This window comes from Ambystoma mexicanum, chromosome 1p (genome assembly GCF_040938575.1).
Source record: "Ambystoma mexicanum isolate Mex_15411 chromosome 1p, UKY_AmexF1_1, whole genome shotgun sequence".
In the NCBI taxonomy this organism is placed as follows: Eukaryota; Metazoa; Chordata; class Amphibia; order Caudata; family Ambystomatidae; genus Ambystoma; species Ambystoma mexicanum.
In genome coordinates this window covers 558,994,515-559,013,760 of record NC_090921.1, presented here as the reverse complement: position 1 = coordinate 559,013,760, position 19,246 = coordinate 558,994,515, and the positions used below count along the sequence as shown (strand labels likewise).

Sequence of the window (19,246 nt, the reverse complement as noted above, 5' to 3'; positions counted from 1 at the left end):
CTACAATCAAACACCTTAATGCATATTGATATTATCTGGAAAATGTGCGGTCAAGTGTTTATATCACCGGCATCCCGGTCCCACCACTGTGTGATCTTGGGCAAATCATCCGGAGTCCATGTAAGTGATTTAGTTAATGCCATCACATTTGCTAATGGTCTAGAATACACGTGGCTCGAACTTCGGAAGTTGTTTCCTCTATAATAATAGTGACTACCAACAACTATGCTGCCTCTCCCATACAATATGCCCATACAATATGCCTCTGATTTGGTTACTTAGTTTGCTGGGTCGTTCTCTAACCCAAGCAGACAAACGAACACAAAGCCGTTTATGAGGGCGGTGACGGTATACCCCTGATAGACGGCTGATAGACACCTGATAGACGGCGCTCCTTCACATGGGCCCAGCACCCCCTATCCTGCTCCCCCTACTAGCGGTGGCCGTGGCAGGTGAGTGACTGCAGGGTGGGGGGTGCGTATCGGTATGGGGAATTTTCGGGTCTTTCTTGCCGGTACAGCCTGGGGTGCACTGGCCACTACAGGTAGGCCAGGTGGACTCAACGTACTCCAACAGCAGCCATCCCCACCTGCAGTGCTTTAGAACTTTCCAGAGGGAAAACCACTACTGCGCAACGTGTGGCTCTGCTTCCATTAATGTGACCGGGGCCTGCTGCCTCACACGCAGGTAGACACTCAGCGGTGGGAGTCTGCAGGTGAACAGGACTGGGGAAAGACTAGTGGCGTCGCTGTCTGTCCTCTTCTTGCTGATAGACTTTCCCATCAGCTGTGATTTCTGGCTACCCATGATTGCGTCTCACGCATGTTGAATGCTGCAGGCTGCATGCGGGCACTCTTACTAGTGGCGCCTCTCCCCTGCAAAGCTGGCTTTGCTGGTCTTCGCTGGTCTTTTTCTATTTCCCCGCAGCTGGGTTGTTCGATCAGGATTTCACTGGTTTGTAGCGGGCAACGTGGAACCCAACAATGCCAAAAGCGGTGGGTTCATTTCACTCTCCTGATCTGGGTCAGTTTGTGCATGTTGGTGGACACTGGTACCACTCAGGCTCCAGTGCTGAGTTTGTTTTACCTGGTGGTCGAATCACCCTCCTGCCATCCACAGATCAGTTGATGGGTGCCCACTGGTGGGAATTGGTATCCTCTCACCCTCAAGAGATGGGTTGGTGCCAGCTGGTGATCACACTGTTACTACTGTTCTCTAGCGCTGGCTGAATTTTGTCTGAGCCGAGTCACCCTTGCACCCTCCACAGTTGGATTGGTTGATGCCTGCTGGTGGAATGTTATCCTCCCACTCAAAAGCTTGGATGCTTCCTCCTGACGGGAACTGTTGCTGCCCTGCTCGCCAGTGCTGGGTTCATTTTGTGTGGTGATCAGAGTCCCTCTCCCTCCCTCCTGGGCTGAGTTGGTTGATGACCGGTGGTGGCCAATGTATCCTCTTGCTGTCTTGCACTCAAGAGGTAAGTTGGTTCCCACTGGTGACCACTGTTACCCATTTGTTTTCTAGTGATGAGTCATGTTTGGCTGGTGATCAGAGTCACCCAGCTGCCCGGTTGTCATTTGCATTGGATCCAGGTGCAGTGACCGATATGAAAGAGAGGGGTGGGGGAGAGGGAAAATGCAAGCTAACTTTGCTGATGCCTTCCTAGGTAAACTGAGCAGCTCTTTGTGTGTGGGCTTCTAGGTGTTTTACGTCAACAGTGACAAGCTGTTTCTGTCAGTTAAGTCAACTTTTATATTGCATACCAGCAGTGGCATAACACAAATTGTGGGGGCCCCCCTGCGAGCCATGCCGAGGGGGCCCCTCCAACTCAGCAACAAATAATGGGTCGTGCCACACTCTGGGCTGGCTTAGATTATCACGTTTGCACAATATGCATGAACGTGCTGCTGAAGAGGTATGCTGCACACTGTACTAAGAGAAAGATATAAATAAGTGTTTTCATTCAATATACAGCACACTTTCTCAGAATAATTGGCTAAAAAGCCAGAGTGTTTGCAATTGTTTTGTAGGGTAACACCAATCCAATACATGCAAGTCACCAACACTGCACAGGAACATGAACGTTTTGCTATTAAAAATGCCATGCCACATTGAAAACATGTACCACTGCCTGTACAGTGTAGACCAGTGTAGACACGTAATAACATTACAGTAAAGCATGCCAGGTCACATTTAGACATACCTAGACTGGTGCACCAAAATGCCAATCAAAGCAATAACACTCATCAAGAAGAGAGCACACATTCAAGCTTGCTTCTCTGCGGTCTCTACCAACACTGACAAAACTCTTTAAAATATGCAAGGAACTGGTCAATGTGTATTACTCTGCCACTCACTTCTCTGCTAAAACTGAAGACATCATGTCCTCTATCTCCTCTTCCTCTTCCTCTCCCTCTCTCGGACCCCCTTTGGCCATCTATACCTCTCCCCCTCTTTTCTCCTGTTTCTCTCTGACAACACCTGACGAGGTTTCTAGACAAGTCCGATCTATGAAAGTGTCGTCCAAACAGGTGCTCCCCTGCCCCTCCAGAACCATTAATGACCATATTGACACCCTAGCTCCAGCCTTAGCCGATTTCTGTAATCACTCTTTCACCATTGGAATGTTCCCCTCTCTCCTTAAGCACTCCCTTGTGCAGCCACTCTTCAAGAAGCCATCTGCCGATCCTACCTGCCCGGCAAACTATCGCCCAATTTCCATCACCCCGTTCCTGGGCAAACTCTGAAAAAGCTGCCCATCTGCACACTGAATCTGTTGAATCCATGACCATCAGTCTGGCTGCAGAGCTGTCAGAGGCACGGAAACTGCTCTCCTGAACACCTGTGAAGATCTGCTCTCTAACCTTGATTCCAGCATTCCTTCTGGCCTCCCAGCCCTTCTCAAACTTGAGCGGACCACCTGAAGTTTCAGAAGCAGCTCAAAACTTTCCTCTTCTCCTCTGCTTTCTATCTCTCCCTCCCCTGCTGACCTACCTGACCTACCTGTCTGCTGTACTGGCTGGTTGCTTGGCTACCCTCAGCATCTCATTGAATCCAGGCTCTTTCTTGATCTGGGCCTACCATGCACTTGGGGGGGCTGTAACTGTAACCCTACAGTCGCTTGTTCTCCTTGCACTACCCAGAGCCACGCTGCCCTGGCTGCACTTACTCAGAGAATTACTTCCGTTTTCCCCTCCCCTCTTCCTTGCACGTCCTGCTCCCTCTCCTCTTGCATTTCTCGTTCTCGCACTTACACAATCTGAATGACACAAGGCATAGTAAGATCGTGTGTCTTGTCTTCCCTCTATCTTCCCCCCCTTGTCTTGTCGCGCCTAGTAACACTTGTGTACAGGCATTTTATAAATGACTTAAATCATATCATATCATTTTATCCCAGATACACAGAAAATTGTACAATGCAGCAGTAAGAAGCAGCTAGACTGGCAACACCCAATTGCCAATCTGGCAAACTAATTACACTTAGCAGGACAGCTTTATGAGAAATGCGCAGTTAAAAAAAAGTCATACTAAACTGAGGAATGACTAGACTAGCTGCACCAAAATGCTTCTCTAGCCACTAATACCATATATCATGCCTGTTTAGCCTGGACAGGACAACCATTATGGTTTATCGCACAATCCCACCCCCCTCTCCCTCCTACCACCTACTCCAAACTCCAAAATCAGCTCTTTGGGCCAGAATTACCTTCACGTCCCTCTTCCTTGTCCTAGAGCTTACGTATTGTACCAACTGATATGATATGATGTGACAAGTTATTTATAACACGCTTAATACACATAGGTTTCAAAGCGCGGACCTGGGGATCGAACCTGTGTTGCTCTGTGCCATCTTGCTTCCAAGGCGAGCATGTTGCCCCTGAGCTACATCACTTTCCTGCCCCTACTGAATTTCAGGGACAGACAGTCAGTGTGACCCATTCTCTGTGGTAATGTCGAGACATGTATATCGAATGTGTCATAAAACAAGGTAAAGAAGACTGACCCGGCCTGTGTTCATTTGAGTTGTTTCTTCCATTTAATTGGCACATCACTTACTAAGCCATTAGCCAAAAATTCACAATTTCAGTTTCACCCATGATAGACTACTGCAATGTTTGCTGGCTGGGTAGGGAACCTTTTATGATGCCTAGCCGAGTACTGTTTTGTTTATGAATCCATATTTTTAATGAAATAATGGTGTCTTGTTTAATTTAAGGAGAGAGAGAATATAGAAGATGCCTCCAAAGAAACTGTCAGGAGCTCAGAATCAGAAGCGACGTGCTCAATTTGAATCTGATTTGCAGAAATCTGCAAAATTGATGAAAACATTTTTGGGTCAGTCAGAGGAAAATACTGTCAATACAGTGCAAATAGTGAGCGGTGCGCAGCCTGGAAATTATGCAGAATCATCAGATTTACCATGCAGCTCGTGTCACAATAATGAGGACAATAGAGTGCAAATAGTGAGCGGTGCGTAGCCTGGAGATGATGCAGAATCATCAGATTTACCATGCATCTTGAGTCACAATAATGAGGGCAATACAGTGCAAATAGTGAGCGGTGCGCAGTCTGGAAATGATGCAGAATCATCAGATTTACCATGCAGCTTGAGTCAGAATATTGAGGACAATACAGTGCAAATAGTGAGCGGTGCACAGCCTGGAAATTATGCAGAATCATCAGATTTACCATGCAGCTTGAGTCAGCATAATGAGGTATGTGGCTCACCTGAAAGGAAGGAAAATGCAGAAGAAGAATCTATGCCATATGAAAATGAAAGGGACTCTGAAAAAGAGCCCAACTCATCCGGAGAAGGAACCAGCAGTAAAGCAAATTATTCATCAAGCTTTGATACATCAGATCCTGCTTTGTGGCCAGAGGTCCTACGTTCTGCTGATATAGACCGGATCATTTTGAATGGACCAAGTAAAATCAAAGCCATGAGATTCCCAGTGAATAAACAGAAGCGAAACTTCTCGTTATCACACTGTCAAAGAGTGCATGACAGTGGTGAGATGATACATAGACCTTGGCTCATTTACTCAAAATCAGTTGATAAAGTATTCTGCTTTTGTTGTAAAATATTTGATAGGGCTGCAAAATCAATGCTTGCACTTTCTGGTTACAATTGCTGGCATAACATTTATGTTGCTCTAAAGAATCATGAAGTGTCAAATGCTCATTTTATCGCATACTCAAAATGGACAGAAGCAGGGTCTAGACTCAGATAGAACAAATGCATAGATTAAGAAACCAGAGGATAATTAATTCAGAAATCGCTTTTTGGAGAAATGTGCTTCAACGTTTAATCTCTATTACTCTCTTCCTTGCAAAGAATAATTTAGCTTTCCGGGGCTCATCAGATAAGTTGTTCACGGATCACAATGGCAATTTCCTATGTTTGGTAGAGCTCCTTGGGAAATATGATGATGTCATGCGTAAGCATTTAAAACGAGGAGTTCGTAAAGAAGTCAAAGATCATTACTGCAGCAAAAGAATTAAAAATGAATTGCTCGACATTATGGCAAGTAAGGTGCTTAAGAACATATTGATGCGACTCTGCAAAGCAAAATTCTACTCAGTTATCGTGGACTGCACTTCTGACATTAGTCACATAGAACAGATGTCACTGACGGTGAGATTTGTTGATGACAGTGATGATCAAATCAAAGTAAAGGAACACTGCTTTAACCCTGTTGACGACTCTACTAGAAAAGGCTTAACTGAACTGTTTAGAAATATCCTGAATGAAAATAAAATAATGCTTGAACACTGCGGTGGTCAAGGATATGACAATGGCGCAAACATGAAAGCCAAGCACAGTGGGGTTCAGGCTAGAATTCTTGCTCTTAATCCAAGAGCATTTTTTGTGCCTTGCGGCTGCCATTCCCTAAATCGGGTTGTATCCGATGCAGCACTGTCATCTTTGGATTCAGTAACTCTCTTTGGATTACTACAAAAAATATACATTCTTTTTTCAGCATCTACTATTAGGTGGAAAGTCCTCACAAATAATGTTAGAAAACTCACTGTAAAGCCGCTAAGCGACACCCATTGGGAGAGTCGCATGGACAGCGTGAAAACAGTAAGGTTCCAAGTGACTGACATCTATGACGCACTAATGGAATTAGCACAGTTAAGCAAAGCTGATGCTGGAGTCAGACATGAGGCCCAAAGTCTGGCTAACCAGATAACTGACTTCAAATTTCTGGTTTCTCTTGTAGTTTGGCACAATATCTCGTTTCAGATTAACATTGTAAGCAAGACATTACAAAATAAGTCAGTGGATATTGTGACTGCTACTTCTTTGATGAAAGGATGCATTCAGTTATTTGTAGGCTACAGAGACAATGGATTTGAAAATGCCATCATTGCTGCCAAAGAAATGGCAGCTGACTTGGTGTTAAGCCTGCCTTCAAGGAGATCCGTATTCGTCAAAGAAAGAGGCAGTTGATTATGAGGTCAGAGATGATCTAACACAGACCCAAAGCCCAGAAGAAAAGTTCAAGAGGGAGTTTTGTTATGTGCTTGTTGACACAGCCCATGGTTCAATTGAAGAAAGGTTTGGACAAATGAAGGATCATGAACAATGCTGGGGCTTTCTGTATGACCTTAGCAAGCTTCCTATGGACAAAACAACACTATTGGGGCATTGTACAAACCTCCACCAGACACTAAAACATGGTGAATCTTCTGACATCAATGGCAAGGACCTTCATGTTGAATTGGAAAATATATGCTACGTGTTACCAAGAGGGACAGTTGCACCACTACCAGTTCTCCGGTATATTCATGATGCTAACCTGAAGAACATTTTCCCAAATGTCTGGATATCATTGAAGATTCTGCTCACTCTGCCCATAACAGTTGCAAGTGGTGAGCGCAGCTTCTCCAAACTGAAGCTCATTAAAACATACCTTCGATCAACAATGGCCAATGAAAGACTGACACCGATTGCTATTTTATGAATCGAAAATTACATTGGCCAATCCCTGGATCTATCCGACGCTGTGCTTCAATTTGCAAGGGAAAAGTCAAGAAAAGTTACTTTTCGAACACATAATACAGGTAACATTCTAAGACTGCCACATAGTGTCTAATGTATACATTTTCTATTGCATTTGTATTTCTGTCTGGTTCTTAATGAAGTGCACTATTTACAACATTTGTAACACATTTTTTGGTTGTCATTTTTGGGGGTTGCGGGGGGGGCGCCATCAATGCTTCTCGGGGTGCAATCTGGTGTAAGACCAGTCCTGTATCACATATACGCCAGCTGGCCTGCGGGGCCAAAGGTAGTTCCTGGTAGCTGTTGGATTCAAGCTAACCAGGCTTTCCTAGGCTAGAAGCAGGAGCTAAACAGTTCCCAGCAATTTCAAACCTGAAAATTAGGTAAATCCTAGTCTACGAAAAACCAGAAATACTTGCATTTCTCTATCCTTGTGGAGTCCACGCAGGTGCATTTTTCAAATCCTTCATCCATTTATCATAGCTACAGCCAGAAAAAGATTTCAGTTGCTTCCCCTGTGATCAGAGAACGGGTTTTGGGATGGGGGCAACAGGCCACACCTCTATTTTACCTGGTGAAATTTTATGTGTACCCTTTCCCTGATAGCACTGAGCCAGCGGTGGAACACACACACTCTAGGGTTGATTGTGAAACATATTGGCCCAGTTATACAAATACTAAGAATTTGTGGTAAACAATTCTTTTTAAACCTCAGATCCAGCACACTACATCTGAATGTTGAAATTGTTCTGTTTGAACCCCTTAAGTGCCAAGGACGAGCTATCTCATCCTTGGCAACATGGAGATAATCCGAAGGACGAGATACCTTGCCCTTGGCACTTAACGGGTTAAAGCACTTTGACAAAACCCCAAAGGGAGCTGTTGTGTTGATGAACACAGAAAAATATCATAGTGAAGCTCTGCGACAATTGAGAATTATTTTAGGCATTTACCACTTGACATTGTTCGAACAATAGAGTATTAAGAAATGATCATAGAACTGCGAAATAATGCAGAAGAGAAGAATGGATAAACAAACATACTAAGAATGTTATTTGTTAACTATAGTGACAAGAATGTACACAAAGCTCCATAATATCAGGAACTAATAATGTGTTGCAGTCACTTTCTATTAATATTTTTTTGTGACAAGGCCTGCATACAGGCCCTGTCAGGGAAGAGAGGAAGCCCACCACAAACAAGCCGCGCGAGTGTGTACAGGCCCTCTCCCCACCTTACCTGTGATGATGGTAGAGTTCCCGCTACCATTGAACACCAGGGAGAAGCCACAATGAGAAGTAGCAGAAGGAAGACACCATGCAGCAAAGACTCTATTGGTCTACACGCCATTCAGAAATAGAGGACTTATTAATGAAAGTCCCACCAGGGATATTAAAAGCCCACCAAAGGGCATTATCAAACGGGGACTCCAGTACCTCAATCAAACGGGGACTCCAGTACCTCAGAAAGTCTTTTATTTTTTTGCAAGAGATTCTGCCAGAAACCAGGGCGGGTCTTACAAGCACTTTTTGAAGCCTCCCTTAGCACTTCCCTGGCCACACCCCCTTGAGCCAGGTAAGTGATTAGATCGGTGAGTATCCAATCCTCTGAGGGGGTGGGGTATTTAAGGAGATGTGTCTGAGTGTTCAACTGTGTGTTAGTTGGGTGAGGACAGGCATCTGAGAGACCAGAGGAGGCAAAAGTGAAAGGAGTGCAGAGGCTATCAGTTAGAGGGGGGTCTGTGGAATGTTTGTGTTTGAGAGTAGGGAGTGTATGAACTAGCAATAGAGTAGAAAGTAGTAGTTGGGTGTGGTGGTAGTAGCAGGAAGTGGTAGTTGGTAGTCGTGGATGGTAGTTGGTGGTAGTGCTCGTATAGGCCATGACCGTAGCGGGAGAGGGGTTATGATAGTAGTAGGAGTAGTAGGGACAGGGGAGAGGTAGTGGTGGTATTGCGGTAACAGTAGAGGGGGAATAGAAGGTGGTGTAGTAAGGAGGAAGGAAGGCGATATTGGAGGTATTGGTAGTAGAGTGGTGGTTGGAGTAGGGAAAGTGATAACATCTAAGGGTGGAGGTAATAAGATGGATTGTGAGAGCGGAGGAACAGTGGTATGGCGGGAGGGGGAACATCCCATTGTATAGAAGGGTCAGGAGAGACTGTCTGTGGAAGGAACTGGGTAGAAGGAAGTACCAACCCATATTCCCATAGAGAACTAAGTGAGGCTAGGTCAGGGACAACTGGAAGACCCCTAGGGAGTTAGCCAGCCATTGTCTTATAGATACCCTTTTTAGCCTAAGGAAGAAACTCAGACAGTAGGGGTTACCTTTTGTTATTACCAACAACCCCATTAGAGATACCTGGGATAGAGCGGTGGCATAAGGCTGGGGAAGTTGGGAGGGAGAGGGCCATAGCGCCAAATCTCATAAGAGAACCCAGTAGGCCCTAAAGAAACTTGAAAAGATAAGGCATTCTGACCCTTTGTATTTTAACAAAAACCCTTGGACTTACTATTGGAGTCGCCGTGGTTATTTGGGGAAGACCACCCTGTCGCATTATTCTTGGCCAGCTTCATATCCATATTTTTACATAACACTAGTAATTTTTTCAAACACCTTTAAATGATCATGAAATACTATTATTTACTGGGATGTACCAAGCTGCATCTATTTATGCTAATATGATTTTATATTGTGCCAAATCACGACCGTAGTAGTATCCGAGCAGGTAGGCTTGCCTGTGGAGTGGCGTAAGGCACTCCTTCCAGGGGTATCCAGACCTTCTTATGCTGAAACAGAAAATGAGCAAGGTGAAAATGAGAGGATGGGAAAGTGTGAAGTAGATGCTACAGACACAGGGCGGGATGGATCTAGCGGGGCAAGAATGTTTTGTTTGTTCGTTTGTTTATTTATATTGCGCACCGAACCCTGAGGTATCTGGGTGCATTACATGTTACATAGTTACAAAAACACATTGCAGAATAGAGATAATAACTATTATTTATAACATTGGTCACTAACATATTACTATACATTGCATGACTTTGAATTACTGTACAAGATATTTTACACAAATGTGAGTAGTCTAGCAGAATGTTCAGGGTATGCGATACAGACTGGAAGTTGTGGCAGTATTTATAGGTCCAGGGAGAAAAGCCACATTTTAGTTTCTTTTCTGAATGTGCAGTGAGAGGGGGCTGCTCTTAATGTTGCAGGCATGGAGTTCCAAAGCTGGGCTCCCATGACTGGGAAGCTACTTCCCCCTGCTTTCTTAAGTTTGTATTTTGGGACCTTGAGGCAGTTGGTATTCAAGGGCCTGATGGGACGATCAGAGGTATGTCTGGTGAATTTATCCATTAGATATTTGGGAGCCATTTTGGAAAGACATTTGTTAGTGAGGGATAGTGATTTGAGTTTAATTCTATCCTTAAAGGAAAGCCATTTAGAGTCACGCCTAGCATTTGAGATGTGCTGCATTTTTAGGATACTAAGCACTGTTAATATTTTGGAGAGTTTGCAGTTTGTACACGTTATGTTTGGTAGTTCTTAGATAGTGCGTTGCAGTAGTCTAATTTAGACAGAATGAGGGCTCTAGCCAGCGTGATGCAACTATCAGTGGAGAGAAACAGTTTGCACGCGTTGATAAGTTTACATGTATAGCTTGCGGCTGTGGCAGTTGCGTTATCTTGTTTGTTTAAGTTCAGTGCTGAGTCCAGATAGAAACCTAAGATCTTTACCTCTTTAGAGACTTTGATGTTTAGACCATCAATGTTGAATTACTTAAATTGGTTGCTGAGTTTGTTGAGTCTGCCTGATGATCCGATAAGCAAGAGATCTGTCTTGTCACCATTGAGACAAAGACCATGAGTTGCCATCCAGGCTTGTATAGTAAGGTAGATTTTGTTGATCCGTGCAACATCTGTATCGTAGTCACCTGAGATGGGAATGAGAATCTGAGTATTGTCTGCATAGTTAGTATAGGAGACACCCAGATTATCAAGGTCATCAAACAAAGGCTTGGTGAAGATATTGTACATAGTAGAGGAGACACAGGAGCCCTGAGGTACTCCACATGTTAACGGTACTGGTTCTGCTGATGACGATGGTGAGAACACTCTCATGGAGTGATTATCTAAAAAAGATTGGATCCAGGCAGTGGCTACCATTGAGAAATAGACAGCTGAGGTCAGATGGTTACAGAGCACTTTATGATCCACCAAATCCAAGGCAGCAGACGGGACTAATAGGAGAAGAATGGGTAGTTCCCCTTTGTCCTTCAGCTCATCCATTTGGTTTTTCAGGTCAATGAGTGTGGTTTCTGTACCATGTCTCAGTCTAAATCCTGATTGCCGGAGTCCTAGCGGGTTGTTGGTTTCTAAGTAGGTTTGGATCTGGCGGTATGCGGCCTTGTCTAATATTTTTAAGAGAAATAGTACCGTTGTTATCGGTCTGTACTTTGGGGGAATGCTAGGGCCTAGGTTTGGTTTCTTTAAGAGGGGAAGGACCCATGCATCTTTAAAATTAGTTGGGACTGTACACGTGTCGAAGGAGGAGTTGATAAACTTAGTAATGAAAGGCACTAGATCCCTAGCTGCCTCTTTGATTATGGATGCTGGGCATGAGTTTCCTAGGCATCTGGATGGTTTAATTAATGTTATTATATTCTCCACTTCATGGATGGAGACGGGGCAAATTTAAATTGATTAGCCTGTTTTATTTGAATTTTAGGGGCTTCCTGGAACTGTGGGTCATTGGATAGGAGGTTTACTTTTTTGGCTTCGATGTTTTTTTTCTTCTAGTAGAGAGATTTTGTTACAAAACACATCTTGGATATTAGTAAACCAAGTTTTGTTTTTAATGTAGGTGTCAATTGGGGTGGTAGGAGATTCAAGTTCTCTTAGGATGGTAAAGACTTCCCTTGTATTAGAGGTGGCTTTAGAAATTCTCTCATCAAAGGAGTCTCTTTTAGTTTGGAGTATTTCAGATTCATATCTGGCAGATATTTTGGTAAGGTTTTTCCTTGTTGTGATCCGAAGGGTTGTTTTTCCAAATGGATTCCGCCTGCCTTTTTACATTACGTATGGTTTTAAGATTGGGAGTAAACCATGAGTTAAGGTGAGCTCGTGGTTTCCCTTTATGTAGTTTTAGCGGGGATATTATATCAATGGCTTGGCTAAGCGTAACATTTTAAAGATCAACTAGCACCACTGGGTCTGTGTTAAAATCTGTGGTGTTAGTGATGGGATGGAGGAGTGGTAGTAGGTTATTTACCATTATATTCCGCTTGTTTCTGGTTAAGGCTGCAGGGGCCATTAGAGCGGTCACATTAGGTTGTAGGTTATCTTGACTAGAGAAGGAGATAAGATGGTGGTCTGTCCAAACACAAGGATCAATGGATGTTATGGAGGTCATGCAATTTAGGTTGGCAATCCAATCTCGGATACGACCTTTAATATGAGTAGGCATGTTGATCCTGATGGTAAGGCCTGCCTCTGCGATAGTGTTAGCCAGGGTGGTAGCATTAGTGTCATTCGGGTTATTCAGACCGAGGTTGAAGTCTCCAAGTATTATGATTTGCGAGCCAGGTTTTGTATTAGTAGTGAGTAGTGCAGTGATGTCTTCCTCAAATGTTGAGATGGGGCCAGGCGGCATGTAAACGAGGTGCATGGTGATTGTACGAGATGCTAATAAGTGTCATTTTACTGACAGGAGTTCCCCTGATGGGAACAGTGGATGCTGTGTGATCCTTAGTCCTAGTTGGGTTCTTGCGATGAAGGCGATTCCTCGCCCTTTAGAGGTTTCTCTATCTAATCTAAGGATAGTGTAATTCTCAGGAACCGCTAAGGATAGAGAGGGTCCTGCTGCTGAGTGAAGCCAGGTCTCTGTAATGGCCAGAAAGTCTAACTGATTCACACTAATGAGGTCCGCAGTCTCTGTAGTGTGGGCTACCATCGATCTACCATTGATAAGTGCACCTTTAATCACTGGCACTATCTTGTCTGGGCGTTCAGGTGGGCAAGTTTGTAATAGTGGAGGCGACTGAGAGATAGAGCCTGGGATAGGTAAAGCCTTAGTGTTAGGTGGCGGTTGTAAGTTCGGTATATTACGCACGGTAGATAGAGGCAGGGGAGTTTTATTAAATCTAGATTCTAAAACTGTGATTTCAAGGCTAGTAAGGCATGGTTGATTAGGCTTGGGTCTAGTGGCAAATCATTAAATCCATTGGGCAGGGGTCATTTGGTCGGTAGGGCTGGCGACTGTGTGGTCCGCTGATGTTAGTTTATCCGAAGTAGGAAACAATGGTGGCAGGAAATAGATAGGTCTGATCTGGTCCGACTATGGTGGGAACCGAGAACTAGTGAAAATGGGAGTAGCCATACTGCCAGAGGTTGTGTTATCAGCTGTAGGAGATGAAGGTTTAACCTTAGAATCAACAGTATGTCCTGCTGGCAGAAAGGAACTGAAGTAGCAGTTTACTAAAGTTATGGCTAAGATCTTTGTAGATTCCATGTACATGATAGAGGTAATGTGGAGAACCACTTAGATACATTGGGCCTCATTACGACCCAGGCGGTAAGGGGTTAACGGCAGCGTTAACAGCGCCGACCCTTACCGCCTGAGTACGAGGTCCCTTAGCGCCATGGCGCTTTTAACACCTGCTTTTAGCAGGTGTTAAAATCCATGGCGCTAAGGGACCATGGAGTTAATTACGCCACCGTAATTTACGGTGGCGTAATTAACGCCTTCCCCACTCCCATTATACCCTATGGGGCAAAAATGGGAATGGGGAAGGGTAAATGGGGATTGGGGACTTACCGCCCCGCCAAGGTCGGAATGGGGCGGTAAGTCCGCCAACCACCATGGCGTAAACGTAGTTTACGCCATTGTGGTAAAGTCACGGCCCAGGCGGTAACTTACCGCCTGGGTCGTAATGAGGCCCATTATCTCATGTGCACAAGATAGGCCTAATAGCTAGTTGTAGGGTCCACAGGCCACATGTAGGTAGAATAAAGCAAGTGCTGGTCCTAAGCAAATAAACAATCAGAGTTGTGTTGGTATTGTATGTAATACAATAATGCAATATAGAGGATGGCAAAAATATGAAATATAGTATTGCTGGTGAAAGTAGCAGGCACAGTGAAGGGCAAATACAATGAGCAAGTCTAACAAAGCAAGCTAGGGAAGATACAGTGTGCAGCATCTGTTATGTGTCTTAGTTGGTTTGAAAACAGTACAGTGCATGATGATAGTATGACATTAAAATAGGTGACAGTGAAGAACAAGAACAAGTCAATGGCGAAGTATAAGGATGTTATAGAGCACATGTGATCACTAACAAGAGTGAGAAACGTTAGCACGCAATTATAAGCGTGTGCACGTCATAATACAAGAGGCGAATTACATGTGCTATCTTGGGTGAGAAATGTAATTGAGACAGTAATGTTGTTACAAGCCACCTAACAACGAGGTCCGATAGCATAGCTGCGAGTCAGTCCTGTTAGGCGTACCCAGGTTTTGCAAAAGGCAGTCAGCGATGTCCTAAAGTGTTGTGATAATTTGGTTGTGTTTCCAAGGCTGATTTGTCATATTGTAAGTAAGTACACAATGTAATGTTGGGTGCATGAGTAGCGTGAGGGTGCGCTTGGGCAATCCTGCAAGTTGGGTGGCTTATTTGTCCGGGCGTCTTTATACTTTGTATGCCAGATCAAACTCTAAAATGTTAATTTTGTGACTGTCATGCTTGGGTTAAGAGTGGCATTGTTAAGAACACACTGAGTATAAAGGTGAATCTTTTGGTTAGGGAAGGAAGTAGTCAAACTAGTACAGTACAATTAAAACGGCCCGACTCCCTGATGTCAAAAATATTCTCCCATGTCACACCGTACAAGAATTTATTTTAGTTTATGGTGAGACAGGGTTGTATCTTAAGTTTAAGTAGGATATTAACTTATAGTAATACTATGCCTCCTATAGTGTGAAAATATAGCACAATATCCCTATACAAAATATGTTCATTAGACTATGTGAAAGGCGTCAGTGGATGTGAAATCACACAGGGTAGGTAGGAAGAGCAGGATCAGATGTCCACTTTTCTGCATGCACTGAAATACGGGTACCCTTTTCTCATGTTATGTTACTATGCTTTGACTGCTACCTTGAGGCTGTGACACCCTTTGTACAGTGTTTCACAAGGTATGCAATCCGAGTTGAAATTGTTGCATGCGCAATATTACTGTGTACATTATCAAGTACAACATTGCTATTCGGAGTGCTACCATACAGTTATTTCTTGTATAAAACACAATCGTGAAAAATGATCGGGGCAGTAATGGGTATCAATTAACTACCAATTGAGCATATTTTGATGTTCATGTTTGAGATATCTGATGATATTTTATGTGTTAAGCCTCTGTGTTGGAAGCAGTACATTCCATATTAGACAGGCTTAACTATTAAGCTGTTTGTAGGTATGGAGATGTCTAGAGGAATTACTGATAGTTATATGCATATTTAAATTCTGTAGATGATAGCATTTTTTATATAATGTTTTTGTGACCTAAATGTCTTGTACCTTGATGTAGCTGCAGGATTGTTAAATGGAAAAGAGACACCATTGTAGCATGCCATCTTGTTAGAGATGGAAGGAAACTGCTTCAGAGCATGTCCTTAAATGACCTGGTTATTTGCAGCGTGGTATAAAAGGCTGGCTCTTTGACCTAATGTGGACGTTGTAAAAATAGGGCTAGTAGAAAAACATAAAAATAGTTTCATCAAAAGAGAATCCACACAGAAGGCTTTCTTTACAGTGACATGCAAGTCCTAGAATTAACTTTAAAGATTGCTGCACGATATACAAAGTCATTTAACCCGAATAACCTTTGTATGTTTATCAGAAACAAATACTAGAAATCCTCAAATAAAGAAAGTCAAGATGTCGAAATAAACCTTCTCCTGCTTCACCCTAAAGATTTGCAAATCTCTATTAGATATCATCTATCCCTCTTATCCTTTCACAAGATACTGAAACATCAAGATGTTTGAAATCTAGCTTAGATCAGATCATACCCAAAGGTTAAAAACTCTTCTGTTTCTCCCTTCTCATCACCCCAGGTTGTTCAATTTCTCTTTTGCAGTACAATTTACAGGTGCCTCTTGGTTCGGATGCACTGTAGAAATACAACAAATGCATACTTTTATTTTTCAGCATTATGATATGAATTATTACAGGAGAGGCTGTGAGAAATGTTTCTTAAATCTAGCCATACCGACTAAATGATTCATACCCTACATATTGTAAAGTTCTTGCCATTATAGAACATTAAAATAAACTTTTCCTTTTTAAGTCTGCGACATCAAGTATCGGAAAAGTAGAAAATATATTCACTACTATGAAGAGTTAGCAGATAGTAAGTCTGGAAAGCAACAGGCACAAGTAAACACACACGGTCTGTAATCTGTGCCTCATTTGTTTGCTCAAATAGAGTTTCCAAAACAATTAATCAACCTGATTTTAAATTAAAAAGCAATTGTTTGCATATAACATCATTGAAATTAAATACTTTCTCTGAGAAATTCTTGTACTGTCACAGTGGAATGCCATACCTAGCTTTGTTTTAAAGAAATGACTGAGAACATGTTTTACAGACACTCTAAAAAGTGCCAAGAAAGTTGTTTGCATCTGATCATAATTATTCATAAAAATGCACATCTGTTGTCCTTAATAGATCATTTGAACAGTTACTATCATTAATTTATACAAGGCATACATTGATGGTTGGATTACATTTTGTAAGTTCACATACAAACACAGCTGGAATAATTGTCCCCTCTGGAGCTCATCAATGTGATGAATACAATAATTCCACTAATGCAGTAGAATGCAGTCAAGGCGGTCCTTGTCTCTGAAAAGATCAAGGTTAATTCCTCAGGAATTCATACATTCTGTGTTCCATTTCGAGCCCATACAGTACTTTGTCCGCATTAACAATCCATTTGTATTCCTTTACCTCACAAGACAAGAATTTTGTTGTCTGCACTGGAATCAGTGAGAAGAAACTATATTCAATAAACTTAAGATGCGGTCTTGTGCCTGGATGTTAACGGCTGTAATGTTTCATCACAGCATCTGTGACATGGTCAGAAGCAGGTCTCGGACACAAAGGTTCGGTTTTTCCCTGTCTCTAAAATGAAACAACAAAGCAAAGACAGGCTTTTGATGACTGCCCATGGAAAAGGTTGGCTGCTGGCTTCTGACCCTATGTCATTTTATCATCGGCCCTCGCCTATTTGTACAGTTCAGGCAAACAAGTTTGTGTCTTACTGGAATGCCGTCCTAGGACTCCAGCCAAGTCTCTTGCTTCTGAATCTGGGTTTTGGCTCTGTCTTTCCCCTTCGGGGAGACCTTTATAATTTCTGTTCTCTGTCTCTTGCCCACTCTAGGGCACCCCTCCACTCCCGTCTCTGGGAATCGTTCCTTCTGTCTCCTCCCAGTTCCCCTCTGGGGTTCAGCTCCTTCGTAATCACCCACTCTGGAGTTCTTTCCACCTTTCCCCACTCTTGGGTGTACTGTCTTCTCACTCCCCACTCTTCAGTTGCTTTCTTCTTTCTCATGCCCCAATCTGGGATCTCTCTGTGCTCTTTGGGGTTTGGCTCTTTCTCTCCTCTCCACACTCTGTTTTTTTTGTCTTTCTCTCTCCTCTCTCTGGGGCATGTCTCTTTCTCTTGTTCTATTCTGGGCTTTCTCTGTTCCCTTCCCGCTTTGGGCATGTCTCTTTGTTTCTCCCATCCCTGCAACTTCTCCTCACTCTTCGGCTTGTCTCTTTCTCTTGTCCCACTGTGGGCCTTCTCCGTTCTCTCATTGCATCACGGCAAGTGCCATTTTAACCACTTTTAGGGCCTGGGCATGGACATCTTGGGGGGGCCCCCCTCCACCAACCAAAGGAATTAACTGATCAAGAATATCTGGTTGCGTCCCCCCACCCTCTCGTCGCGATCACAACCTATAGGTTGATATGCTGCCTTGCAGGATTCAAAATAAGCAGGTTTACTCCCTTTAAGTCCCCTTACCCTCTTCATTCTTGATCTAATCTGAATGATAAACAAATAGCATTTGAAGGCCAACATTATCAGTCTACGAAGAGGTTACTTCTGTTCTAGTATTGATATAGGATATCAATAGTATCCAGGAAGTATGCAACCTGTTGTATAAATGCAGGACTGTATGTACAAGGTACGTGTAACCCAGAATAGACAGAGAACTCACATAAGCTGCCTCACAGAATGCAAAAGTGCTCAAGCATGGATAGAGGAGACCAATTGGAAGGAAGGAACATCTATGCTTACCATAGCATGGATAGTGGATGCAGATTAGAAGCTACCAGGAAGGTGTCTGAATCCAGACAGACTGAGATAAGAAGTGGGGTTTGGTTTTCAAATAGTGTTGCCATTAGAGATCAAAGAAATAAGTGCCTGTGGTGTGCGAGACTGGCAATTTTGAGAGGTTAGGCAACACAAGATTAAATGAGTTGCCCAGGATCCCACATTGGTTAAGGGGCAGATTTGTGCCAACTCTGCAATTTCTGCATTTGAACACTTTCTTTTCCAGTTGTTATCATGAACTAAAACAATCTCATTTAATAAAACTGACCTGGAAAGTACAAAAATCACATTACCGACCATGACTATTTTAAAAAACAAAATATTATAGAAGGGTGTTAAGCAAAATGGGAATGATTCTAGCGCTTCATCCTCTCCATCCTCAAGGGAAGTATATGAGTACCAGCATGCCAATCGATTTTATTTTAACACATTTAATCTGGGGTTTTCTTTCGTATTTTAAAGCTTTAAATACTTCCAAAGCAATGGCTTGTGACATTGGGCCTCAATACGAGTTTGGAGGTAGCCATGCCGTTTTTAGCGGCATGGCTACCCCCAAACTCGGGTCCGGGTCCCGAAAAATGTGAATTACCGGGCCATTCCGACCTTTGAGGGCCCGGTAATTCCCATTCGGGGGACCCAGGCCCGGTACATCCCCATTCCCATTGAGCCCCTATAGGGCTCAATGGGAATGGGGAGGATGCTAACAACGGCCCCGTTAATCACAGGACCGTTGTTAGCATCCTGTTCTGCTAGTGGGTGCCACTATGCATGTCTGGTCTGACCAGGAGTACAGGGCAGCCTCGCGAGCAGCACTACCAGCGCCGTTGTTGCGTTACCACCAGAGGTCGTAATAAGGCCCATTGTCAT

At 43.4% G+C, this 19,246-nt stretch overlaps 1 protein-coding gene across 2 annotated transcripts in view; it reads left to right on the top strand.

Annotated features, from left to right (window-relative positions):
• The first annotated feature begins 4,219 nt into the window (after nucleotides 1-4,219).
• The window catches only part of LOC138575570 (zinc finger MYM-type protein 1-like), a 315,041-nt gene continuing 300,014 nt past the window's right edge, over nucleotides 4,220-19,246 (top strand). For both annotated transcript variants that reach the window (XM_069649494.1, XM_069649493.1), the window contains exon 1: nucleotides 4,220-7,065. In XM_069649494.1, coding sequence (XP_069505595.1) covers nucleotides 5,234-6,451 — 1,218 coding nt within the window. In that variant the 5' untranslated portion in view covers nucleotides 4,220-5,233 and the 3' untranslated portion in view covers nucleotides 6,452-7,065. The remainder of the gene's footprint in view (nucleotides 7,066-19,246) is intronic.